The following is a 23,731-nucleotide window of genomic DNA, read 5'->3' as shown; positions in this document are numbered from 1 at the left end:
GAAAAGAAAATACAGGCGAACTCCCACTGAACTAGTCAGCTAACATGCTCTCAGTCTTCTGTTTTCAATTCATTCATGGTTTCTATCCTGTGAGTTCCTGTCTGCTTAACAATAATATAGCAATATATCTCCCTCCAGTTTTTTGCCATTGTCTGATACTGAACTGTCTCACACACACACACACACACGCACACACATACGCACGCGCGCGCACACACACACACACACACACACACACACACACACGCACACACACAATCGCACTCACACACACTCACATCTTTTTCATTTGCTCTCTCTCACGCTCCCTAGAGGCCAGAGCTAGAAGGCATCTGTTGGGTGGGCCTGTGTTGGGAGCAGGTGGCCTGGGCCAGTGATTTTCAGGTCACACCAATGTCACGTCAGCTCATGGACTCGTTGACTTCCATAAAACCTGACTCATCTTCAACCAAGGACACAGCCTGGGAGGAGCTCAGCTCACACAGCGTCTATTTCAAAGACCGGCCAGACCGTCCCGTCCCCCTCTCCCGCTGCTCTTCCTGGTTTCTCTCTTCCCTCCTGCTCCCCTCCGTCCCCTCCTCCCCCTCTTCTGTCGTCGCGTTCTGAGGCACACAGGTACTCTTGGGACTGGGACTGGGCGCGTCCCAGGGACTCCACCGACAGGCTTCGGCTGGACAGGACGCTACTTAGGCTGGGCTGGCGGGCGCCCCGCGGGTGGGTCTCAATTTCCACACGGACCTCGATATTGGTTCCTTCCCTGTGGTGACAGCAGACACACAAAGAGGCATGGAAATGACTCTGAAATGAGTGTTCAAAACTCGTATGCCTTAACCCATTGATACCTGATGCAGCATTTGCATGTACATCCCTCATTTTGTGTGTGTATCCCTTTAAGACCGCGAACCGCATCACACACACAAATGCTGCATCAGTTATCAATGCGTTAAAACTGTGCTACTGCAGGGTTTCCCCGTTTTCTCCCCAATTATACTGGCCAATTCCCTCTGCTGCCCCAGTCGTTGCTCCACCCCCTCTGCCGATCTGGGGAGAGTTGTAGACTAGCACTTCCTGTGCAGTCGCCAGCCGCTTCTTTTCACCTGATAGTGAGGAGTTTCACTGGCAGGACATAGCACGTGGGAGGGGGGGGAAACGGGGGAATAGCGTGATCCTCCCACGTGCTACGTCCTGCCGGTGAAACTCCTCGCTGTCAGGTGAAAAGAAACGGCTGGCACATGTATTGTAGGAAGCATGGTGCTAGTCTACAACTCTGTTGTAGACTAGCACCATGGGAGAAAAATCTGAAAAAAAGAAAGAAAAAACCTTCCAGCTTCCAAAAAGACAATGAAAAGAGAATCTTCCCTCAAAATAGAAAAAGGACAGAGGCAACATTCACCTCGAAGGAAAAGCTTGTGTGTCGTCGAGCTTGCTATCAGGCACAATAACCACCTCGCAGTCTGATTGGCTGTTCTGTTGGGTGTATCCATGGCGTTTCGTGGCTTCGTCCAGTTCCACATAGCTGTCTAGCTCCGGAGGTGTGGCGCTCGTACTCGGGAGCACGCCCACTTCCTGTACACTGACTCTGACTTCCTGGAGGCTGGTGTCGCTGAGCGCCGGGTTGTTCTGACCCGTCCAGTGGTCGCTGACTACATGAGAGAATAGAAGATCTTCAAGAGAAGTTGAAACTTCATCAGATCAGGCCATACCAGGAGCAACAATCACACTGTGATATCATGACACCAAATTATTTTAGCACAAGTGGGGCAGTTAAGCATAACAATTGTGCATTTGGCGATGAATGCATATAATTGGGTACACTTATAGCCAAAGGCAGCCACAGACTGCACTAAAGTTTTGTAGACTATTAATCTGATATGATTGATCTTGGTGTCAAATCATGCATTTCTTATGAGGAATTCAAATTTGGAACTTTAGAATTGCTCAGAAACTTCCTTCTATCTATCTTCTAGGCTGTCAGTCTACCCCCCCCCCCCCCTCGAATTCATTTTCTCTTGCAATGCCTTTGGCTATAAGTGTACCAAATTATATGATTTGATCACAAAATGCACAATTGTTATGAGATGTGTACCTAAGCTGCCCCACTACAAGACTATGTGATATTGATGTACACTAAATTCTATACTCACAGCTGGCTAAGTCCTCCAGTTGGATCTTGTGTGTTTCGGGGGGCTCGCTCTGCGGTCGACACCACCCGTTCCTACAGAGTGACATGGGCACCACCCCATAGACATACGTCAGCATGAGCGGCACACCCACACCTGCAGGAAGACACAAGTGTGAGGAACTCATTCATAATACATGTCATTAGTCCAGAGTTTCTCAGTCAGAATACACTCATTCCATCTGAGGTGGGTTAGAAAGGCGTGTTTTTCATTTGCCTCATATTTTGCAAGAAATGTGCATTGATACTTAAGAGTGGGGGGGGGGGGGGGGGGGGATTTTCAATAGCTGCAACCACAGATGTGAATTTCCGAAATGCTTGGTGGGAGGGAGGGGCAGCCCGCACCCCACTCTGCCTCTGCCACCCTCCCCCCACCGCCCCCTTTTGGCCAATTGGCATGAACACACACACACGCACACACACACACACACACACACACACACACACACACACACACACACGCACACTTAACCTCCATGCCAAATTTCACCCTCCAAGGGTGAAAACTGGGGCGGGTGGCGATTGTTAAACTTTTTTTGGGACCAACCATCCAACAGAGTGACGGAGCTGCTGGTCGCAGCTAAGAAATAATAATACCACTTGGAAGAGGAAAGCTAAAACTGACAATGACACTGTGTGACACTACAGTAATATTATGCATAATATTATGAATAACCAAACATTTGAGAAGAGTTAAATGTGCATTTCGTGATCTAGGACTTTTATCAATGAATGAGATTGATGGGGTCTCTGGCACAGAAAGTCATGTTTGCACAGTTGGCACAGTCAAAGTCTTGTTTCAAGTTCCGTTCCTCTCCCCGCTCTCATAACCTTCACGAGTGTAGCTCTCAACACAAAAAACCCAAACCTGATGAGCAGAATCCCTCTCTGCCGTGTGATGATTACGCAAGCTGTGATTGGAGATAGGAATTTGGGAGCACAATGTGGAGCGCTAGACCAAACAAAGAGACATTATGAACACAGCCGTGGGTACTGGAACACTGGGACACTATCGACCCAGCGCCCGGGGTCAAACCAGAATGGAAGAGGACGAGCCTGCCAGCTGCATAGTTCAGAGAAAGAGACGGGTGAGAGACTGTATGAGAAACAGAGAGAGAGAGAGAGAGAGGGGGGGGGGGGGCAGAATAAGGGGGAGTATGAGAAAGAAAGATTGTGGAGGGAAGAGAGGGACAGGTACAAGCAGAGACAAAACAGAAGAGGTGATAAAATGTGGGACAGAGAGAAAGACAGGCCGAAGACAAACTTGTGAGGAGAGACAGGGACACTGACTGAAATGACTGAAAGTGGAGGGCACGCAGAGAGAGGGTTGAAAGGAGGCGCGAGTGAAAGAGTACAGTGGTCTGTCATAGGCTACTTTCGGGGACACATTTCAGACTTGAGACCAGTTAATTGGGGACGGCTTGTCCAATTGGGGACAAAAGCTGTGCCCCCAATTTGGGAAGATCTGATTTTTGGGTCATTGGTTATGGTTAGGATAAGTCTGAATGTAAGTCTATGTAATGTCCCAAAAAGTGACCATGATCTGGCTGCGTTATCGACATGAGTGGGTGTTCATATTGTTCACATTAGCCTTTTTCACTTCCCACCCAATTCACCCACTTTGTGTCTAAAATGCAGGAAGTAACACAGGTGCCAGCAAAACAGTAACGAGGGCCCCCGGCACTGGATCACCAAAAGGATTGGATGTAGGAAACCCTCATTATTGTTCTTCTTGCACCTGTGTTACTTCCCGCCTTTTAGACACAACATGGGTGAATTGGGTACAATGAGCTTCTAAAGTGTTGGGCATTGTGTGAAACTTTTTTGTGTCGACTCGGCGCTCTATTCATTCGAGTGTAGAATTGCATAACAACCACAAAGTTTAACCACAAACCGTCACTGTTAATTTGAGAATTTCCATCCCCATCTCATGAATACAAGGATCTGGTTCTGCTTATGATTATGATTATTCTGGTTCAGACTTTCAGTAACAGAATACAGAACAGTTTGACCGTGACCATGAAGTTAAAGTATCTCTAGTGAATAGTGTAGTGAATAGAAAAACAAAATTACTGTATTATTTTTGTACATTCTTTCCTTACTGCGGCACTTATGATTATTACAGTTCAGTGTATAGGACAGTAGCGAGGTTTTGTAAAGGTCAATGACTTGATTTGTGTGTGCGTGCATGTGTGTGTGTGTGTGTGTGTGTGTGTGTGTGTGTGTGTGTGCGTCCGTGCGCCTGTGTGTGTGTGTGTACACGTATAAATACATTACAACACTGCAGTCATGTTTAATTTGGAGCTGCTCCTCCATAGCTGAAGAAATCTACAGTGGCTCTTCAATGGATCTTGTGCTTGTCATCAGTATGGTTGGGTATGGCATACACAGTTAGTAATGGCTCCAAGTCCTCATGGGTTGAAAGTATCATCCAGCTTCAAAGGGGCTAAAAGCACCTCAGAGGAGCTTGACGGTTTGAGGTCAGTTTGGAACCTCAGACCATTTACTTTCCAAGCCTAGATTACAGTAGAGTGTAGCCCATAACTGAGCTCTCCACGGGATATATTGAACTGCAACAATAAAGCACACCTAAAAGTACGATATCAAGAGATTCACCTAAAAGTACCATCTCAAGAGATTCACCTAAAAGTACTATATCAAGAGATTTAAAGGCCTTTATCTGCTGTAGACTTTAAAACCATTGCTTGTTAAGACTGGTTGATGATGCTATGAAGTTTTAAGCTGTTAAAAACAACTCTGAAGGGTAAAGAAAATGCCCTCAAATGAATGATCATGGCGATCACGGCATGTTAAGCACATAATCACTGTGACATTCAAAATCCAAATCATTGTGCATGATTTGGATTTCAAATGGGCAGAGCCATTGACTCATAATAGTTGTTGACGTGCGTTGACGCAGGATCGCTGGTTAAAGCGGTGATTGTAGTCCCGAAACCCCTTCCCAGAGTGGGAAGTGCCCAAACTCAATCCATCATCCTGGTCGCTCTCGTTTGCCGATACATGATCCGAGATGTTCTTGATGAATTGCATAACTGAACTTGTTCGTAACTTGGAACTCCCTGTCCTAGACTAGAAGATCTTCTTCTGTGGTGTTTTATGGCAGATGGCATCCTTTATGTTGCATTACCGCCTCCTTCTGGATCTACTGTATTCATCCACTGTTTCTCCAAACTAGAAGATCTTCTTCTTCTGTGGTGTTTTATGGCTGTTGGCATCCTTTATGTTGCATTACCGCCTCCCTCTGGATTCATCCATCCACTGTATCCCTACAACCGCCTGTGATCACTCCACATGTCACCTGCCTCTACTTATAGCTGTCCAGTTCCGACATCACCAATGATGTAATTAGCGCGGTTAGTACCTATGACATCAGAACAAAAAGGGAAGCACGCACATCTCTGTAAAATTTGCAGGTGCTGGACTCAAAAATACACACCATAGAAAGAAGAGGAAGTCCGCACACTGTTGACGCTCCAGCGACCACTGTTTTATTTAAGGCATACAACGTTTCGACCCCTTCGGGTCTTCGTACCTGATCGAAGACCCGAAGGGGTCGAAACGTTGTATGCCTTAAATAAAACAGTGGTCGCTGGAGCGTCAACAGTGTGCGGACTTCCTCTTCTTTCTATAGTACCTATGACATCCCTCCTGATGTCGTGAGATATTTGTGGCTCTGATAATGTCACCCCTCTGGTGACATCACCGCTGGGAATGTCATTCCTTGCTGCTTATCGTAACATCACTGATGAGGTCATCATATCGATGATGTCACTCAGCTTCGTATCATTGCTGATGATGTCATCACTGGCGATGTCAGTCACTATGTGACATCATCACTCTCCATTGTGATGTCATACATCCCTGATGATGTCATACACTCCTGATGATGTCACTAGTCGCAGTAGCTCCAGAGGACCCAGCCGGCCTGACTGGCCCCGGATTGGGCCCCTCGGCAGCCCATCCCGCCGCAATTAGGCACCTTACAGGGAACCTTTCTAACAGTGTGTGTGTGTGTGTGTGTGTGTGTGTGTGTGTGTGTGTGTGTGTGTGTGTGTGCGCGTGCGTGTGCCAGCTCCTGTCCCAGATAGAGAGCTGTGAGAGGTAGGTAGCATGGCCAGTGGAGTGTGAACAGGCCTGGGAAGCCCAGTCCTGACTCATCAGTTTGGCTGGGACTATCCCACGCCACTCCACAGCCTGTCAAGCCCCCACGGCTCATTTACTTGAACCCTCCGCATGAATACTGCCTCAGCCAGAACTGAAAGGAGCACATTGAGTTTGACACAGCCACAGTTTAGTATGCTAACAGCAATCTATCAATTTACATAATTAGCAAGAGTATGATCCTTTGGTTTGTAAACTGCTATACTGTATACCGCACATTATTAGGTTTTTATCTGTATTCTTTTATTTTTTCCCTTTTTTTGTGTTTTATTCTTTAAAAAGTGCTATTTTGATCATAACAATTGTGTTCGCCACTGGTTTGCTGGAAAGCTTATCTTGTCCCTTTAACACTCTATTCCGTGCGCAGAGCAGAAGGTGGCGGCGATACTCTTCCTCTCTCCCTTACCCACAGTGACAGCTGCTATGACCGGCGACACAAAGACTGACATCATCACGCCACTTGCCACGGTCAAGTAGTGCTTACTTCCTGAGATATTGTTTTTCTTACAGCGACCATGGACCTGCAAAATAAGAGCATATCAAATGTAGACGGTGCAAATTTAACTTGTCATTTCCAAACCCTGAATAAACAAATCAATTGACCCCCCCCCCCCCCCCCCCCCCCAACCCCACTACTGAACAAAATCCACCAATCCAACAAAAAAAGTAACTGAATCCATTGAAAGCAGTAATGTGATGACTTTACTGGTCAAGTTGTACCTTGCGGCCCATGTAGATGGGTATGCCCACGATGATGACCGGGATGGCGATGCCCGCGATGAGGGAGATGACCACTGGTGCTCCTAGCAACATGCCCACCTGCCACAGCACCTTGCGGGTTTGCGACCATGGCTTCTTCCCCCAGAATGTGCAGCCTGAGGGACTGAGACAGACGGCAGACACCAGCAGGCTCGACTTCAGAAGCCACGAGGGAAAATAGACTCTAGTACACTCTCTCTTAATGTGGCTCCGTTTAGGAAAGAGGGATCTGAGCCGCAGCAAACATCAATTTTGGTCCAGAATGAGCATGTTTACTAGTCCGAAATATAGGTAAATAGTAAATACACACTACAAGTGGTACACTAAAACACTTTATAAAATAGTGTTGATCCTTGCTTTGATCCCTGTGCCTCTCCCCACATACACATAATGTATGCACATACATAAACACGCACACACACACACACACACAACACACTTGCAAGTACCATCTCCAATCGTCCAATCACACGAAAGCATGGTCATCAAGGTCATGACTCACAAAGCCTTTGAAGTGCTGTTGCCAGGCAACGCTAACAACAAACTCACTGCACACTCGTACAGTTTATGATGAACAAAACAAAACGAGGAAGGGGGGATGAGTAGGCCCACTGCTAATGACAACAGTGGCTGGCTCTCTCATTAGTGCCATTACATAATTAGCATGATCTCATCCTGTTATCAGTTTTAGCTTTAGTCATCTGCAGCTACTACTACATGTACCATCATGCACTTCACCTTGCTGTAAGGTTCAAAGGAAAAGCCTGGGGATTACATTCTGTTTACAGGGAGGGAAGCATCACTCTGCTCACTTGGTATGAAAAATACAGATTACAGAGTTGAACGTTTGCACATCTGTGCTGCCTGCACTCAGGCAACTCTTCATCTGTGCCTGCACCCAGGCAACTCTTCATCTGTGCCTGCACCCAGGCAACTCTTCATCTGTGCCTGCACCCAGGCAACTCTTCCTCTGTGCCTGCACCCAGGCAACTCTTCATCTGTGCTGCCTGCACTCAGGCAACTCTTCATCTGTGCCTGCACCCAGGCAACTCTTCATCTGTGCCTGCACCCAGGCAACTCTTCATCTGTGCCTGCACCCAGGCAACTCTTCATCTGTGCCTGCACCCAGGCAACTCTTCATCTGTGCCTGCACCCAGGCAACTCTTCATCTGTGCCTGCACTCAGGCAACTCTTCATCTGTGCCTGCACCCAGGCAACTCTTCATCTGTGCTGCCTGCACCCAGGCAACTCTTCATCTGTGCCTGCACCCAGGCAACTCTTCTTCCTCTGTGCCTGCACCCAGGCAACTCTTCATCTGTGCCTGCACCCAGGCAACTCTTCATCTGTGCCTGCACCCAGGCAACTCTTCATCTGTGCTGCCTGCACCCAGGCAACTCTTCATCTGTGCCTGCACCCAGGCACCTCTTCATCTGTGCCTGCACCCAGGCACCTCTTCATCTGTGCCTGCACCCAGGCAACTCTTCATCTGTGCTGCCTGCACCCAGGCAACTCTTCATCTGTGCCTGCACCCAGGCAACTCTTCATCTGTGCTGCCTGCACCCAGGCAACTCTTCATCTGTGCCTGCACCCAGGCAACTCTTCTTCCTCTGTGCCTGCACCCAGGCAACTCTACATCTGTGCCTGCACTCAGGCAACTCTACATCTGTGCCTGCACCCAGGCAACTCTACATCTGTGCCTGCACCCAGGCAACTCTTCTTCCTCTGTGCCTGCACCCAGGCAACTCTTCATCTGTGCCTGCACCCAGGCAACTCTCCATCTGTGCTGCCTGCACCCAGGCAACTCTTCATCTGTGCTGCCTGCACCCAGGCAACTCTTCATCTGTGCTGCCTGCACCCAGGCAACTCTCCATCTGTGCTGCCTGCACCCAGGCAACTCTTCATCTGTGCTGCCTGCACCCAGGCAACTCTTCATCTGTGCCTGCACACAGGCAACTCTTCCCTTATCGTTTCTTGCTAGGTTTTAGCTACAGTAAGCGTTGCTGTAAGCATTTGGTCTCCTGGTCCTGATTCTAACCGCCTAGGGAAGCAGCACAACAATGACTAGATCTTACATTCTCTTTAGTCTTACTCAAGCGGCAATTAGCTTGTAATAGCGCCAATGTAACACACTGACAATGGAAGCAACTCAAATAGTGCCTTAGGGCTATGCTATAACATGAGTTTGCATTACAGCAGCAAATGTCACTTACTAAAAGCCTAAGTGGGGGGCGTTATGGTGAGACATTATAGTTGTGCTTTGTTGCACTGAGCTGGCAGATCTGCTGGGAGATGCTAAAAGCTTTGCCCTTCTATGCGACGTTCACCGTTATTTGTAGTGTGAAAAGGCAGACATGAACAATGGGAGAGGAAAGGAGGGGGGAGGGGGAGGAAAGAGGAGGGGAGGAAAATGTGACTATCTCTCTCTCTCTCTCTCTCTCTCTCTCTCTCTCCCTCTCTCTCTCTCTCCCTCTCTCTCTCTCTCTCTCTCCCTCCCTCTCTCTCCCTCTCTCCCTCTCTCATGCACAGAGAAACCCAGCTCTGACGCATGCACCACGACACGTGTAAGTGAAAGTGATCAGCACATGAAAATGACATCCAAATTATGCCCACATCGACACATTATTGGCAACTGCGTTTAATATCGTTCTAAGCAGGATGTGGAGCAGCAGAGAGATTCAAACTGCTTCTTTAAACTGAGCTAATCATCTTCTTAGCTTGAGTTACATAGGCCTACTGCTGTATGCCGCATGGAAATATGGAGGCCGATAGAGCTGATTAATTGATGACAAGTCAGCAATGGCTCCTTTCCAGGCATGGAAAAATCAATGGCGGCCGAGACGAGCATGCAGTTTAAAGTAGTGCAGCTTCGAAACAATGACATAGACCCTGAATTACTGACTGGGCCGGCTGTTCATGTCAGATGAGCTATTGCGTTAAAATAGATACAGATGGGCATGGTGGTGTGAGCACATCTATCCTGATTTGACGAGTGAGTATGAAGCCAGCTGTGAAGCTTTCATTCTGTAAGAATAACTGAAGGAAGGATCACATCCAGTAAATGCCAGTATTGAGCAGTTACCTCACCTCACGGCCACTGTGTGAGGCCAAGATCAAATTCTGCATTGCACAGCGTTTTCACTGTCTACATCCCAGAAACCAAGATTATGAACGTAAGCAACCTCTTGTTCAAGGTGATGAAAAATTATAGCATTTAGTTAGTGGTGGGGCTGGTCGTGTATGAGAATGCATGCATGCAATTTGAGCAGTTTGAGTATGAACGGGATACACACACACACACACACACACACACACACACACACACACACACACACACACACACACACACAGCTGTTAAGTAGGTACCTGAGGTAGTGCACATCGGTGATCTCCTGCATACACAGCCAGCAGAACTGACAGGCACACACAGTGCAGTTCATACGATTACAGCTGCCATCGTTGGTCTTCATGATGTAGGCACCACAGCGGGGGCATGCTTTGATCTCCTCCGCATCTACAACAAGAGGGTGCAAGATGCAAGGCTGGGCACACATACCAAGATATTTATTGATTTGCTTCGCTCTGTTAACTACCAAAGCTGCACTTCCAGCCAAATTTGAAGAAAGCTTCTGGGAAACAATTTTTTTTTTTTAAGAAATCCCCTAAATAAGTACTTGAAATCCCCTAAATAAATACTTGCATAACATCCCACCACAACATTCACGTATGTCAACCTTCAAGTTCAAGTTCCTCTTTATTGTCATCTCTTTTCCCTTTCTTCCCGAGGGGGGAGTTCCCGTTGTGAAAAATGAGGCCAATGCGGAAATACCAAAAACTGCAATTCCTCTAATGGCCACTTAAGAAGGCTGGCTGCAAAAGTGAGTAAATCCCCATTGACCTCCATGTTAACAGCAGAAATAAACATGTTTACAGCCTGGTACAAAAAATGTTTTTTGTCTCTATAGCTAATTTTACATTTCATAACAACTGTACGGGGGTGGATTTTTATATAACTCACCCATTTAGAGTAAAATAGATAATAAAAAAGGACTATGTTTTGGGTGTGATTGACAGGTCGCCGATCACGGACCAACAGCAGGCGGCACTGCGGCTCTGTCGAAAACCACTGGTTTCACACAAGCTGCGCAAGAACTAAGATGGCAACGGCCCAAATGGCAAACTCCAGGCTTCAAAACGGTAGTCCACAACAAACCACTGGGTGACGTCACAACTCACTACGTCCATCTTTTTTTAACAGTCTGTGTTTCATCCCTTTTTGTTCTACAAGCAGCAGAAGTCTGTGCGCTCTTCACTCAGACATGGCAGCCCTTTGTCATACCTCTCTCTCAGTCTTTGGTGAAACAGTTAGCTGCCAGCCAGTCGTACCTCCTCCAGGTTCTTCATTGAAGACGTACAGCGTGGAGGCATCGTTGCCGCCCGAGGTGTGGCGGGCTCGCTGGCGCCGGGCCTGGTCGCACGTCTGGTCCGGGTGCCACAGCTGCCGGCAGTGGTAGCAGAACTCGGTGTCGCATCCCTCGCGGCCGCAGCTCAGCTTGGGGCACTCCGCACAGCCATAGGCTATAACTGCATAGCTGTGGAGAGAGAGAGAAACTGGGGATAAAGCGATAGAAGGGATATCATGTGATAACTGATCCCAGGTTCTCTTCTGATCCCAGAAGAGAACCTGGGACTGGCAGGGATTCAGCGTCTTGCTCAAGGGCACTTCAGCAGGGTGGATGCCTGCCCACGTGGGAGTTTGAAATGAATCCAGGTCCACCTACTCCTCCTCCCCCGTCAATCTACTCACTACGCCATCATTCTGCCCTAAGGTTCAGGTCTAAGAGACCTGGGACTCACAGTGCAATTTCATTCAGGTATTATAGCTATGGTAGGCTGACTGGAAGATCTGTGAAAAGGTGCAGTCCCTCAGCTTTATTCTCTTTGTTATGTTTACCTGCTTTAGCCTAGTCTCTCCCCAGACTCAAATATTACGTTGAATTGCTGCGCTCCGCATACTACATAAATGAGTCTGTGCCACTCCACGGCCACTTCTGGGGTTTGAGGGCGGGTCTAGGGGGGTTGAAACTGAATGAGTGACAGGTCGTAGCACCAATGAGAGAGCGGTTCGAAAAATGGGCTGGGCCTCCCCTGTCCTCTGATCGCAAAGTCGTTACTGATTGGGGAAGACTGAATCCACCACTGGCCAATCACTGGCCAAGTGAACGGTTCACTTCCAACCCCAGCTGGCTGAGGGAAAGTGTCCCAGACCCAGAGAGAGAGCGATCTGCAGCATGCAGTAATGTAGTGTATCAGCGTAAGAACTCTCATGGGTCTGGCGTTGAGACTAGCTTTAGCCTAATCAAGCCCCTTGAATCGTCCATTTTTGTTTTATTCCTGAATTACTACTACTACTGAACTTCAGTCCTTATACCGCATTCATGACAACTCGGACCGCCGTAAGTTTCAACACGGAACCTCCGGCCCGGAGAGATTTGCGTTCACGCTGCACCTCCCGCTCGGGGGGGGAAACCAAACTGTTGCTATAGCAACCCGCGTTAGCATGGTAGCTACTACTAGTGAACAATGCTAACTGAACATGCTGAATGCTGAATTTAACACAGAGGGAAACACAGATGACACAAACACATATTAAACGTTAACATTACATAAGACCTCAAATTGTGTGTTAAAACATCAACAAACGTCTTTATAATAATTCTGTGATTATCATTAACGATGCAAGTTGCCATTTTGATGTGGCTGTGACGTCAACTGAGAAACCGGAGCTCTGGATGATACCCGAATTTCCGAGCTGTAATTCCGGCCTGAACGACAGTTCAATTCACTTTTTACAGGTCGGAACCCATTTTTTCCGGCGGTCCGAGTTGTCTTGAACGGGGTATTAGTCTCGTCTAGATGCCAACCAATCACTGTAATGATAATAAGTCTGTGTGTACACTCAAGCTGACACCTCAGAGAAAACGTAAACCTAAATTAAAAATTTCAAAGGATCATGTAATTAAAGAGCAAATGAAAATTCAAACTCAAATGAGTAAGGAATGAGGCTCAAGGATCCAGGCTGCACCTGTTTACAATTATGTATTAAGTTAAGTTAAAGCAGCTACGAGCAAGATTTTCGATTGTTATTAAACAGTATACGGTAATTATAATATTGATGCATCAAATCTTACCTATAATAGTAGCTGAGACCAAAGCCGTGTGAATCGGAGATTGCTCTCTTGATGATTATAGAGTCTGTGTCTGTGAAACGGTTTACGGCAGCTGCCTGCCTTCAACCGTTTCGCTCTGCCTAGCAACAGACCATAAACACGGAGAACGCCATGCAGGGGCTTGCTACTCTCGCGAACATCTCTCGTTATATTCTAACAGTTTGTTTGGAAGTTATTTTGTTATTTTGTGGTTATGGCCGAAGTGGCTGCCGCAAACCGTTTAATTTCATTTCCTGATCTGCCCCGGCCACAGACAGACTAATCGTCAAGACAACACTGGCCGATTCACTCGGGGTTCAAGCGAGACTACTCTGTGTTGGTCTCGTCTACTATTAGAGGTAAGATGTGATGCATCGATATTACATTTAGACTGTTTAACACATTGAGTGCCAGCCACTTTTGGAGAACGGACGCTCCCAGTGCCAGAGTTTCAGAGCGTTTTCAGTGATTTCTCGAGGCCCACAGAATATTGTGTGATATTACTATGTAAACACCGAACACGCACAAAGAACGAGGAGACTCTCTTCTATCATCTGCAAAAAAAGTTTATTGATCCCATTTTCCGTTCTTTAGTTATGAGCCGGAGAAGATAGCTTGATTTAGCCAAAAACAGCAATTTTTTTCTTGAAGCTGAGATAATGAGCCTTTTGTGAAATTAAACATTTCAAGCACATCATTGACTCTGAAGCTAATATTTTCTGATATAATGACACCTCAAAAATAATTTCCTTCAATAAAAGAGTGAAAACAAAGGAATTTTGTTTGGCCAAATAATATGTTTTAGCTGCAACCAGCAGCGCTGGCCCCTGCGTGCGCAGACCCTACACCTTCTTGCTGGTCTTGATTTACTGCTGGTGGGCATCAGATAGCCTATTCTAGCTTGTTTGCTCTCTATGCATCAAGCCTGCTGCTGCCTGGGTGTGTGTGTACTGTCAATGGTTGTATTAGTGCCCTGCGTGCCCCACCCCCCTCCTCCTCCTCCTCCGTGGTGGGAGGAGTCGTGTCTCTGCTGCGGTTTGCTCTGAGTTTGATCTGCACTGAAAAGTCCGCTGCCTGCATCCCCCCGCTTTTTTACAGCGTGTCCTCGGCTCCCAGCTGAGAATAATGTAACTTTTCAGAAAGACGCTGGTGTCGCCGTGTCGGCAACTAAATCATATGGATGGACTATCGCAGCGGACACGGATGGGGCTCAATTGTGGCAGCAGATGACTGCTGTTCACAGGCACAGCTAACGTTATGCTTCAAGCATATCGATGCGATTTCCGTATTCCGTTTCCTCATGACTTCTTCTCTCTTTTCTCCTGGCCTTTGTCTAATTGGGAGGGCACTGTCGCCACCTAAGGGTTCTGTAAAATAGGTTAGACACATTCAATAGCTCCCATATTGTAAGAGGCGATGTAAGAGGCTTAGATCGACATCCCCCCGTCAAAATATGAATTTGGAGTTATTGACGCCATTTGGCGTCGCTGGCAGCCTACGGTAAATTTCTCCTGACGCCATTTGGCGTCGCTGGCACTCAATGTGTAACAATAGAAAATCTTGCTCGTAGCTGCTTTAAGTTAAGTTATCCTCTATTTGTCCCCATGGGGAAATTCATCCTCTGCATTTGACCCATCCTCTACTAGGAACCTTCCTAGAACTAGGAGCAGTGGGCAGCCGCAGTGCAGCGCCCGGGGACCAACTCCAGCTCTTTTTGCCAGTGCCTTGATCAGAGGAGTCTTAACCCTAACATACATGTCTTTGATGGTGGGAGGAAACCGGAGCACCCGGAGAAAACCTACACAAACACGGGGAGAACATGCAAACTCCACACAGAAAGGACCTGGGACGGACCGGGGTTCTAACCCGGGACCTTCTTGCTGTGAGGCAACAGCGCTAACCACTGAGCCACCGTGCCATCCATATTGCTATGCAGGGAAGAGTTATTTGAAATAAAAGATGACGTTTCTCCTTTGTCAAAGTGTCTGAAGAAGGGCAGGGTGCTGCCCGAAACGTTACCCACGGTGTTGCAATAAAAAAAACTTAACTGGAGCCCTTGCAGCGTGTGAACTTTTTACAACTTTCTCTGTACTTATTTGAAATGAAAGCCTGCCTCGGAGAGATGGCACCCACCAGGCACGGCCCTTAGGTCATTTCATCCTTATGTGGGTTTATGATTTGTCAGTGAGTTAGATGAATCAGACACGTAGATGACCACTCTCATAAGAGGACAATAGTCGAATTTTTTACAGTCCGCAAATTACAGTGTAACTAGTTTGTAATTATGGAGTAGGCCTACTACAGTAGTAAGGTTCATGCACTGGAAAAAGACCCACATGTAGTCAAGTCAAGTCAATTTTATTTGTATAGCGCATTTACAAGCGGCTGAGCCGCAACCAAAGTGCTTCACATAAAGTGCAAGAGGCATAAACAAATGATATACGCTATATAAAAGCGTTAAAAATATAATAAAATAAATAGAAGAGTTAAAAGACATTGACTAGCTACACGGTTAAAATACATCAAGCATAGGAAAGCAAAAGAAGATTAAAAAGGTGGCTGAGGGCTTTATTTAAAGGCTAGTTCAAAAAGGTGGGTCTTCAGGTGGGACTTGAAAGTGTCCAGAGTCTGAGCTGCACGGATGCGGAGAGGGAGGCAGTTCCAGAGTCTAGGGGCTGTTACTGCAAAGGCTCTGTCCCCCCTGGTTTTTAACCTGTGTACATAGCGTGATCCTCCCATGCCCTATGTCCTGCCAGTGAAAGTCCTCGCTGTCAGGTGAAAAGAAGCGGCTGGTGGCTGCACATGTATCGGAGGAAGCATGTGCTCGTCTAGTACTGCTCTCCCCAGATCGGCAGCAGGGGTGGAGCAAAGGAATTGGCCAATGACATGAAAAAGAAGACCTTCCTCCCACAGAGAAAGAGTCTCCCCTCATGACCGAAGTCACAGAGTTGGGTAATGATGAAGCATCCATCCACCCAGCTCAGCATGTTGAGGCTCAATCTAACCTGCTCTGCCTTGTTCCATCCCATGAGGCTCAAAATGACTGATGACTTCAAAATGACTGAGAGACTGAATCAGCTTCAGCACCCCTTTGGTTTTGATGATGACTACCACCTGGAGGGAGTTGAAAGAGATATCTCTCTGCTGCTCACCCTGTGGATCCACTCTGGGCTGCCTGGGTGAGTGGGAGCCACTGGTCAAATCCCACTTTGACTTAGAGGAGGAGGAGGGATGTGGTGAGGAGCTCCTCTACGCTTCAATCACATCTCTCTAGATTTACAGTTGACTGCTCCCCACAGCATGGACCAACTCTGGACCAGCTTGAACCTGTTGTCATCAGCACTGATTCTCACCTGATGCAGTTCCTCTCAGTCCTCCTGAAGGAGGAGGGACTTGGTGAAAAGAACATCTCTGCATCCTCAACATTCAGTTCTACATTCATGGCTGCCTGTGCTGCACACATTGGGCTATATCTTCCCAAAAGCGCTAATTTAGCGTTTGCGCTCGTTTAACGCCGTGCGCAATGCAAATTGGGGGCGGACACAAGCGCATGCCTGTGATAATTGTACTGGGCATTGGCTGCCCCATGCCAAAGCAGGCGTTTCAGCGCTAAAATGTGGTGATAGATGGCATTATGCTATCGTCAGCAGCGCGCAATTACTTTGCGCTAAGAGCTTTGAAAAGGACCTCTTACGCACAAATACCTCTCTGCGCTGGGTTGCGCACCATAATCTATGTGCAGCACAGCGCAGTGCAAGTAAAATCTCTTTTGGATATGTCATTACGCACAGCCTTCTCATGCCAGGACATCAAATTATGCTGCTAAAATTGGGTATTAGCAGATAATTCAGTGAGGCAATCAACTATAACTCACTGAGAAACTTTTATCACATCGCAAAGAGGGAAATAAATTGAGAAAACTTGTTGGACAATGGACATAGGCTATTTACCTTCATAACCACCCGGAGGGTCGTTGGCACCACAGACGATCTGTCAATAAGCTCTCTCTGTCCTCGCACGAGTGAGTACACTCTATTACGCATGGAGAGAATTACAGCATATTGCCTCGCGCAAACAGCCATTGCAAGACGGGAATCTGATTGGTTTTGATTGACGTAATGCCCAGCCTTGCCTGGCCACGCCTGTGAATAATTCTGGTAGTTAAGACCACCCAAATCCCGTTTGCGCAGGCATTTTGGGGCGCAAATGGTTTTGGCATGGCTCTAATTTGCGCTTGCGACACGTGCTGTGAACCTTTCCGCATCCCGGGCGAGAATTGCATCCCCAACATATTTCGGGGCTGTTTTAACATGGAGGTCACGTCTACCAGACAATTATATCACTTTTAAACGGTTACATTTCTGTATAAATCATTACAAGTATGCTCCCGTGAGGTGGGGATGCTTTTTTTTTATGCTGGGCGGGGGAGCAAAACTCGGCAGAACACCTGGCGGACGGCGCAAGGCGGAATGCTATCTTCCGTGTCTTAAGGCAAGCGCAAACAGGTGCACAATCGCTATTAGGGGATAGCGCCTGTCGGAAGAGAGAGCCCATTGTCCCTACTCAAGATCATCTTTATGAATGGGAGCCAATCATCAAAGCTGACTCTAAACTGATGCTGTTCCTCCAGGACGTGGATGAAGAGGACAGTGTCCTTTATCATCAAGAGGTAAACTGTCAACTCCTGTCCACAGACTGAGGCTGCTGCTGAAAGCTCTGTCCTCGTCCTGCATCAACCTGAAGGCTATAAGGGAACAAAGGTTCCTGTCCTCTCTCGACCTACAGTAACAATAACTGCACCTCAGAGGAGTTTCTCACGGTCTGTCCTGCTGAATACAGCCTGATTCACTTGCTTCAGGACTCGCAGGCTCCAGCCATCCAGGTTGAGGTCAAAGCTGGACAAAGCCTTGTGGGTGAAACAGTAAAGGACACCATCCGTCCGGTCTGACCCTGGAGAAGACACGTTCACCCGTCCAACTGGTCAAACCTCCAGGACCTCAGACCTCCAGTGCCAAAGTACAGTCTCTGTCCCCAAAACCAAAGAGTGTGGCTTCATTTCTTGGCTAGCCTGCATATTCCAGAGGAAGAACAAGAAATGTGCTGACAACATACATGGCTGCAACAGCAGAGACTCCGCTCCAACAGACCTGCCAGACTGAAGCAGTTGAGCCAAATTCCTGCTTGAACCCCTCTCACCTGCAGTCCACTTCTGAACTGCTGTCATCAGCCATCCAATTACACTATTGAACAAATTAATCTTTTTATTTAAATACATGTATTTGCAGACTACTGTTATGACTGTTACTGTCATTTATTTCTTTATTCCTACTAGAAGTATTGCATGCTTCGCAGTTCGCTCATTTCTAGCATGCCTCGCACGCTTCGCGTGGTGACGCAACTGCTCCACAGTTGCGCAGCTGAGCAACTGTGCGCACCCCTTTGCCTTATTATAGTAGTGAGATATCAGTGAAAGTGTAATGGAATTAGCCATTAACATGTGTAGCCTATTACTAATATGATCAATATTTGTATTGATTTAATAAGTTATGGTGTGAGGACAAAACAAATGTTATCGGTGCTTGTTCCCTGTAGTTATGAAGTAAGTTTTCACATCGAGATTCTGTCACTTTGCTGAAAAATTCTATTCTCGCTCAAAAAATTAGAGTAAAATCACTCATGCAGCAAAAAAAAACATGCAAAGTACAGATATACATAATGCACACACATAGACACAAGTGTGTGGACACACACACACACACACACACACACACTCAAAAACACACATTTTGTAACACTTTCCCAGAGCCGACGTAATCTCTAGCTAAGCTTCTGTCACTAAGACCTCTAGGAATGTGTGTATGTCACAGATCACAGCTGTGAGTGACTAGCTTACGTAATGCAGCAACACTATGCTCTCACTGCATACTGTAGCTAGCTACTATTAGCCGTTTAACATGTTAAACACCAAAGCCCCCGTAACACTGTAACTGTGTTATGGATACTTTAGAGCTCTTGTTTTTTTTTTTCAATGTCATATTTCATTTACCACCACATCAGACAGATCGGCGTATTGATTTTCAGCTCCAGTCATTCATCATGAGCAGACTGTGAGCACTGACAGTAGGGGAGACAGACAGTCTACCACCACCCACTCCTACACCCACCCTCCCACACAAAGACGGGGGGGGGGGGGGGGGGTGCATACAGCACATACCGCTTTTGACCACAAATACTATTTGAATACAAGTTCTAACACAGATCAGCTCAGTCATGCACATGTGTCTCCAACAACAGCACAGCAAGACACACGATCTGTGGTGTAAGATAGTGTACTGTCAAAAGACAGCAGGCCTGTCTCCCTGTCTCAATGTGAGATAGGCATTCGTTATCTGAAGGGCAAATCCACCTCTCTCTGTTACAGAGGCAAAGTGAACGTCACTTCCTGCTTCAGCACTGTACCAGAGATTTTCTTCCGCAATTTATTTTCCCATAGACATTTCGTAAAATGCTTATAAAGATAGTTTTACTCGGTCAAACCAAACGGTTCAGCTATATTTAGAATCGGGAGAGACCATAGAACATTTCACTCAGACCAAAACTTAATCGAAAAAATATTTTCTTTAAACCTGCATCTTTTTAACGTTTTGGTCCAAGTGAAATGTTATGCGGTCTCTCCTGTTTGTAAATGTATATCTGAACCGTTTTGTTTGAACAAGTAAAACTATTTTTATAAGCATTTTACAAAATGTCTGTGGGAAAATAAATGGCGGATGAAAATCTCTGGTACAGTGCTGAAGCAGGAAGTGACGTTCCACTTTGCCTCTCTATATCATCACTCCAGGAGTTATTGTGTGATGAAGTGTTGTACAGTAATTGAGTGGTTTTCTGCATTTCCCAGAATGCCTTTCAACAAGCCCCAGAGAACACGCAGAGACTTATTGCATTCAGTTGTGGGTTATATACATGTAATTACAGTGGATTGCTACTGCGTGTCTGAAGACATTCCTAAAAGGAAATTTTTCAACGCGTTTAGAATATCTAGCGAAGTCTAGATTTTCCTAGCTAGATTTTCCTAGCGTGAATGTTCAGGAAATGGCAATATTTATTAAAACAAACAAAAAATAATAATGTTCCAGGATAAAAACAGTTGATTTCACTCTGGATCGGACTGGATATTGGTAGTAATAAATAAATGGTGGTGGTGGTGGTATTGGTTTGATTCCCGGTCCTTACCTGCAGTCGGGCGCAGGACACCAGCGCGTGTCTGGATCAGCTGCCAGGAAACGCCGCAACTGGTACTCCTCAAAGCGCTCCAGCAGCGCCCGGTCGTCCAGGATGGCACGGACATCCAGCGGCGCCAGCGCCTCGGGGCACTGCGGGCACGCGATGCCCACGCGGCTCTCTGAGATCTCGATGCGCAGGTACTGGCGCAGGCAGTCGGAGCACGCCCGGTGGGAGCAGGAGGTGAGTCGGGGGAAGTGGCACCGCGGCTGGCTGAGCAGGCACAGGGGGCACTCCTCCAGGTGTTCAGTGTCCAGGAGCTGGTCCTGGCTGGAGGAGGAGAGGCTCAGGACGCCGGGGGAGCCGCCCATGCACTCGGCGCTGACCCCGCCCACGCACTCGGCCGCGGCACCGTCATCGCCGCCCGCCTCAGCCGCTGCTGTCGTCCCTCCTCCTTCTCCTCTTTCTGTTCCAGACACTCCGGATTCTCCAGCCTCTTCGGGTGTGATGTTCTGGTCCTGACAGAAAAGACAACCTACTCAGTTACCAAGTCCACGCAATACAGAAAATGCATACCGATACTAGAGATGGGATGATTTCCTTAACTCATGATACGATTCGATACACGATGTGGGATTCACGATTCAATACAACCACAATACGATGTAATAAATAAAAGTTCAATGACAACAAACTCTGACTGTGCAGAATGATGTTTATTTCTGACACACAAATCTTTATAGTGTAGGCATTGGCTTGCTAGAATGTAAACAACAATTTAAGAATGTCCAATACTGATACACGACAGTAACTGTGACGACCCTCCCACTCTCCTTGTTACTTCCTTGACCATGGTTGTAACACAACACTTGGAGAAAAAAACACTTGTGAGGACATGTGCTGCGTTCATGTGCTCCTCGGATATATCATATTTACCGTATTTACGAGTTGCGAGCACATGAACGGCCCTCAGATGTCATATTTACAAGTTTCTGAGTGGTGACGTTGCATGAGGATTCAGGACTACAACAACGTGTCCCCAATTGACTGTAAAAAGTGATATATAGCGTTATTCTGTTCATAGTAGCTATCATTTATTTTTAGTAGTTATGGCCGATGTAGCTACCATAATGACCCACTACTTGCTTTTGGTAAGAAAACAGCAGCCACGAGAAAACAACCTTTCTTCTGGCATCCATGTTTTTTGCGCTTTCCGACCAAGAGCACTTGAACGCTGTCATGCCGTAATTACCACTGCACTACTGGTAAGTACGAGCTTACGAGGAGCACCTGAATGCAGCAATACTGCCACTGTTCATAAGAGAAAGGATGTGTTTTAGCAGTAGAGTTAGGGAGGAGGGAATACATTACATACATGGTAAAATCAACATAGGTGAGTATGTATGAGCAGGCTTTGGGCAACTTGGTTTCTTGGCAACAGAATTTCTAGAAATTACCAATTAATGAAACAAACACTCTAATGGATTTGGGCTACATCAGCATGGTAGAGGGTGGAGGCAAGCAAAGTTAATGATCTACCACCTCCCTACTGGTTCCTCTGTCTTAGAACAACCTGTGAAGCGGTCCATTTCAATTCCCGTCATTTCTATTGAAGCACTTACACACCAAAGATAACTACTATGCATAAAAATAGACATCTAAGGTTTTTCTAAATGGATATGAAATAAACACTGGAAACTATACTATATCTAACTCTAAAACTGTAATAACATAGCAACAATCAATTGTTTGACTATTGAAGAGAGAGAGAGAGAGAGAGAGAGAGAGAGAGAGAGAGAGAGAGAGAGAGAGAGAGATTGGGGTATAATCCTCAGTTTAGTTCATACATTCATAAGTACTATGTCCAATATACAGTTGTTTCAAAAGTAGGTATACATTTTTTAATCGTGTCAGGAAGACTATTTTATAATACAATGAGTATTAATAGAAAAATGTATATACCTACTTTAGAAACCCGCAGTATACTATTCAAAGACACATTTCTGTCAGCTTGTTTACAAAGCCAGTACGACCAATGACTTCCATAGAGGCATGTCCATGGACATACTGTAATAAACCTTCAGCTCAAACTGGATCAAATAAACACTAAAGTGGAACATGGTATGAAAAATAGATGATTCACTAAAGCCTCGCCAACTAACTGAAGTCAACTGAAATTAAAGTCAAACTGAAAAACATCAAGGAAAAATAAAAAATAAATGACAACTAAACTAAACTAAACGATACTGGATCACTTCCTTTGGATCACTCTGTTCACTCACACTCAACACGAGCCTCAGGCCATCATCTGTGTGTGTGTGTGTGTGTGTGTGTGTGTGTGTGTGTGTGTGTGTGTGTGTGTGTGTGTGTGTGTGCGCACGTGTGTGTGCGTGCGTGCGTGCGCGTGTGTGTGTGCACCATCTCTCACCTGCTCCGGGTGCTGGCTGGGGGTCAGGGTGATGGCCACCTCCTCTCTGGGCCAGGCCTCCACCGGCCGCTCGGGCCTAGACTCCGACTTGGGCTTCCGACTGAAGAAGTTCAGGAAGCTGAGCGGTCCCGTCTGCTGCTTGGGCCTCTTCATGGTCTGGAGTGTGTGTGAGCGTGTGTGGGGTTTATTGTGTGCGTGAGTGTGTGTGTGTGTGTGTGTGTGTGTGTGCGTGTGCGTGTGCGTGTGCGTGTGCGTGTGCGTGTGCGTGTGCTCTCACAGCTCAGAGTCTCTGCTGTAGGAGGGAGGGAGAGCGAGAGCGAGCCAGCGAGAGAGGGAGACGACGGGGAGGAGGTAATCCCTGCCCGAGGAGAACATCACTGGCTTGGATCCTGTCCGAGGTCCGGGCACGTGGTCCCCTCCTCCTCTTCCTCTTCCACCTCCACTGCGGTTCCCTCGTTCTGAACTAGTCCTGAACCCACGGGTCCTCCTTCATCCTTTTAGGCCGATCCGCTCCACTGTCAGCAGCCCCCTTTTGCCTGGACAAAGAGATTGCAACATTAAAAACCTGTGGGAATCGACAGGGAAATGGCGAAATCACAGTGAATAAGAAATTACCGCTATTAGGAAGTGCAAACAGCAACCCATTTTAAATACCGATCTATATACAAATTTGCATTGAACATTTAAAAAAAAGTAACACCTTTTCTTTCAGAATCTCTATTTAAAACTCTCAAAGTGTTATTTATATCTGTTGGA

General features: G+C 46.8%; 1 protein-coding gene across 1 annotated transcript; it reads right to left on the bottom strand.

The window, feature by feature from the left end:
* Positions 1–477: 477 nt before the first annotated feature.
* On the bottom strand, positions 478–23,128 carry LOC310782522 (E3 ubiquitin-protein ligase RNF19A; the record flags this gene model as incomplete). The annotated part of the gene is made up of 9 exons (XM_083643199.1): positions 478–757; positions 1,394–1,664; positions 2,145–2,276; positions 6,768–6,882; positions 7,082–7,244; positions 10,484–10,631; positions 11,504–11,709; positions 20,560–21,065; positions 22,976–23,128. The coding sequence occupies 9 exons, from the start codon at positions 23,126–23,128 to the stop codon at positions 478–480; spliced, it is 1,974 nt and encodes a 657-aa protein (XP_083499325.1).
* Between the last annotated feature and the right edge of the window lie 603 nt (positions 23,129–23,731).

The sequence above is a fragment of the Poromitra crassiceps genome, assembly GCF_964638095.1.
Source record: "Poromitra crassiceps genome assembly, chromosome: 9".
Lineage (NCBI taxonomy): Eukaryota > Metazoa > Chordata > Actinopteri > Beryciformes > Melamphaidae > Poromitra > Poromitra crassiceps.
The sequence above is the reverse complement of the archived record's forward strand: the minus strand, read 5'-3'. Positions and strand labels throughout refer to the sequence as shown.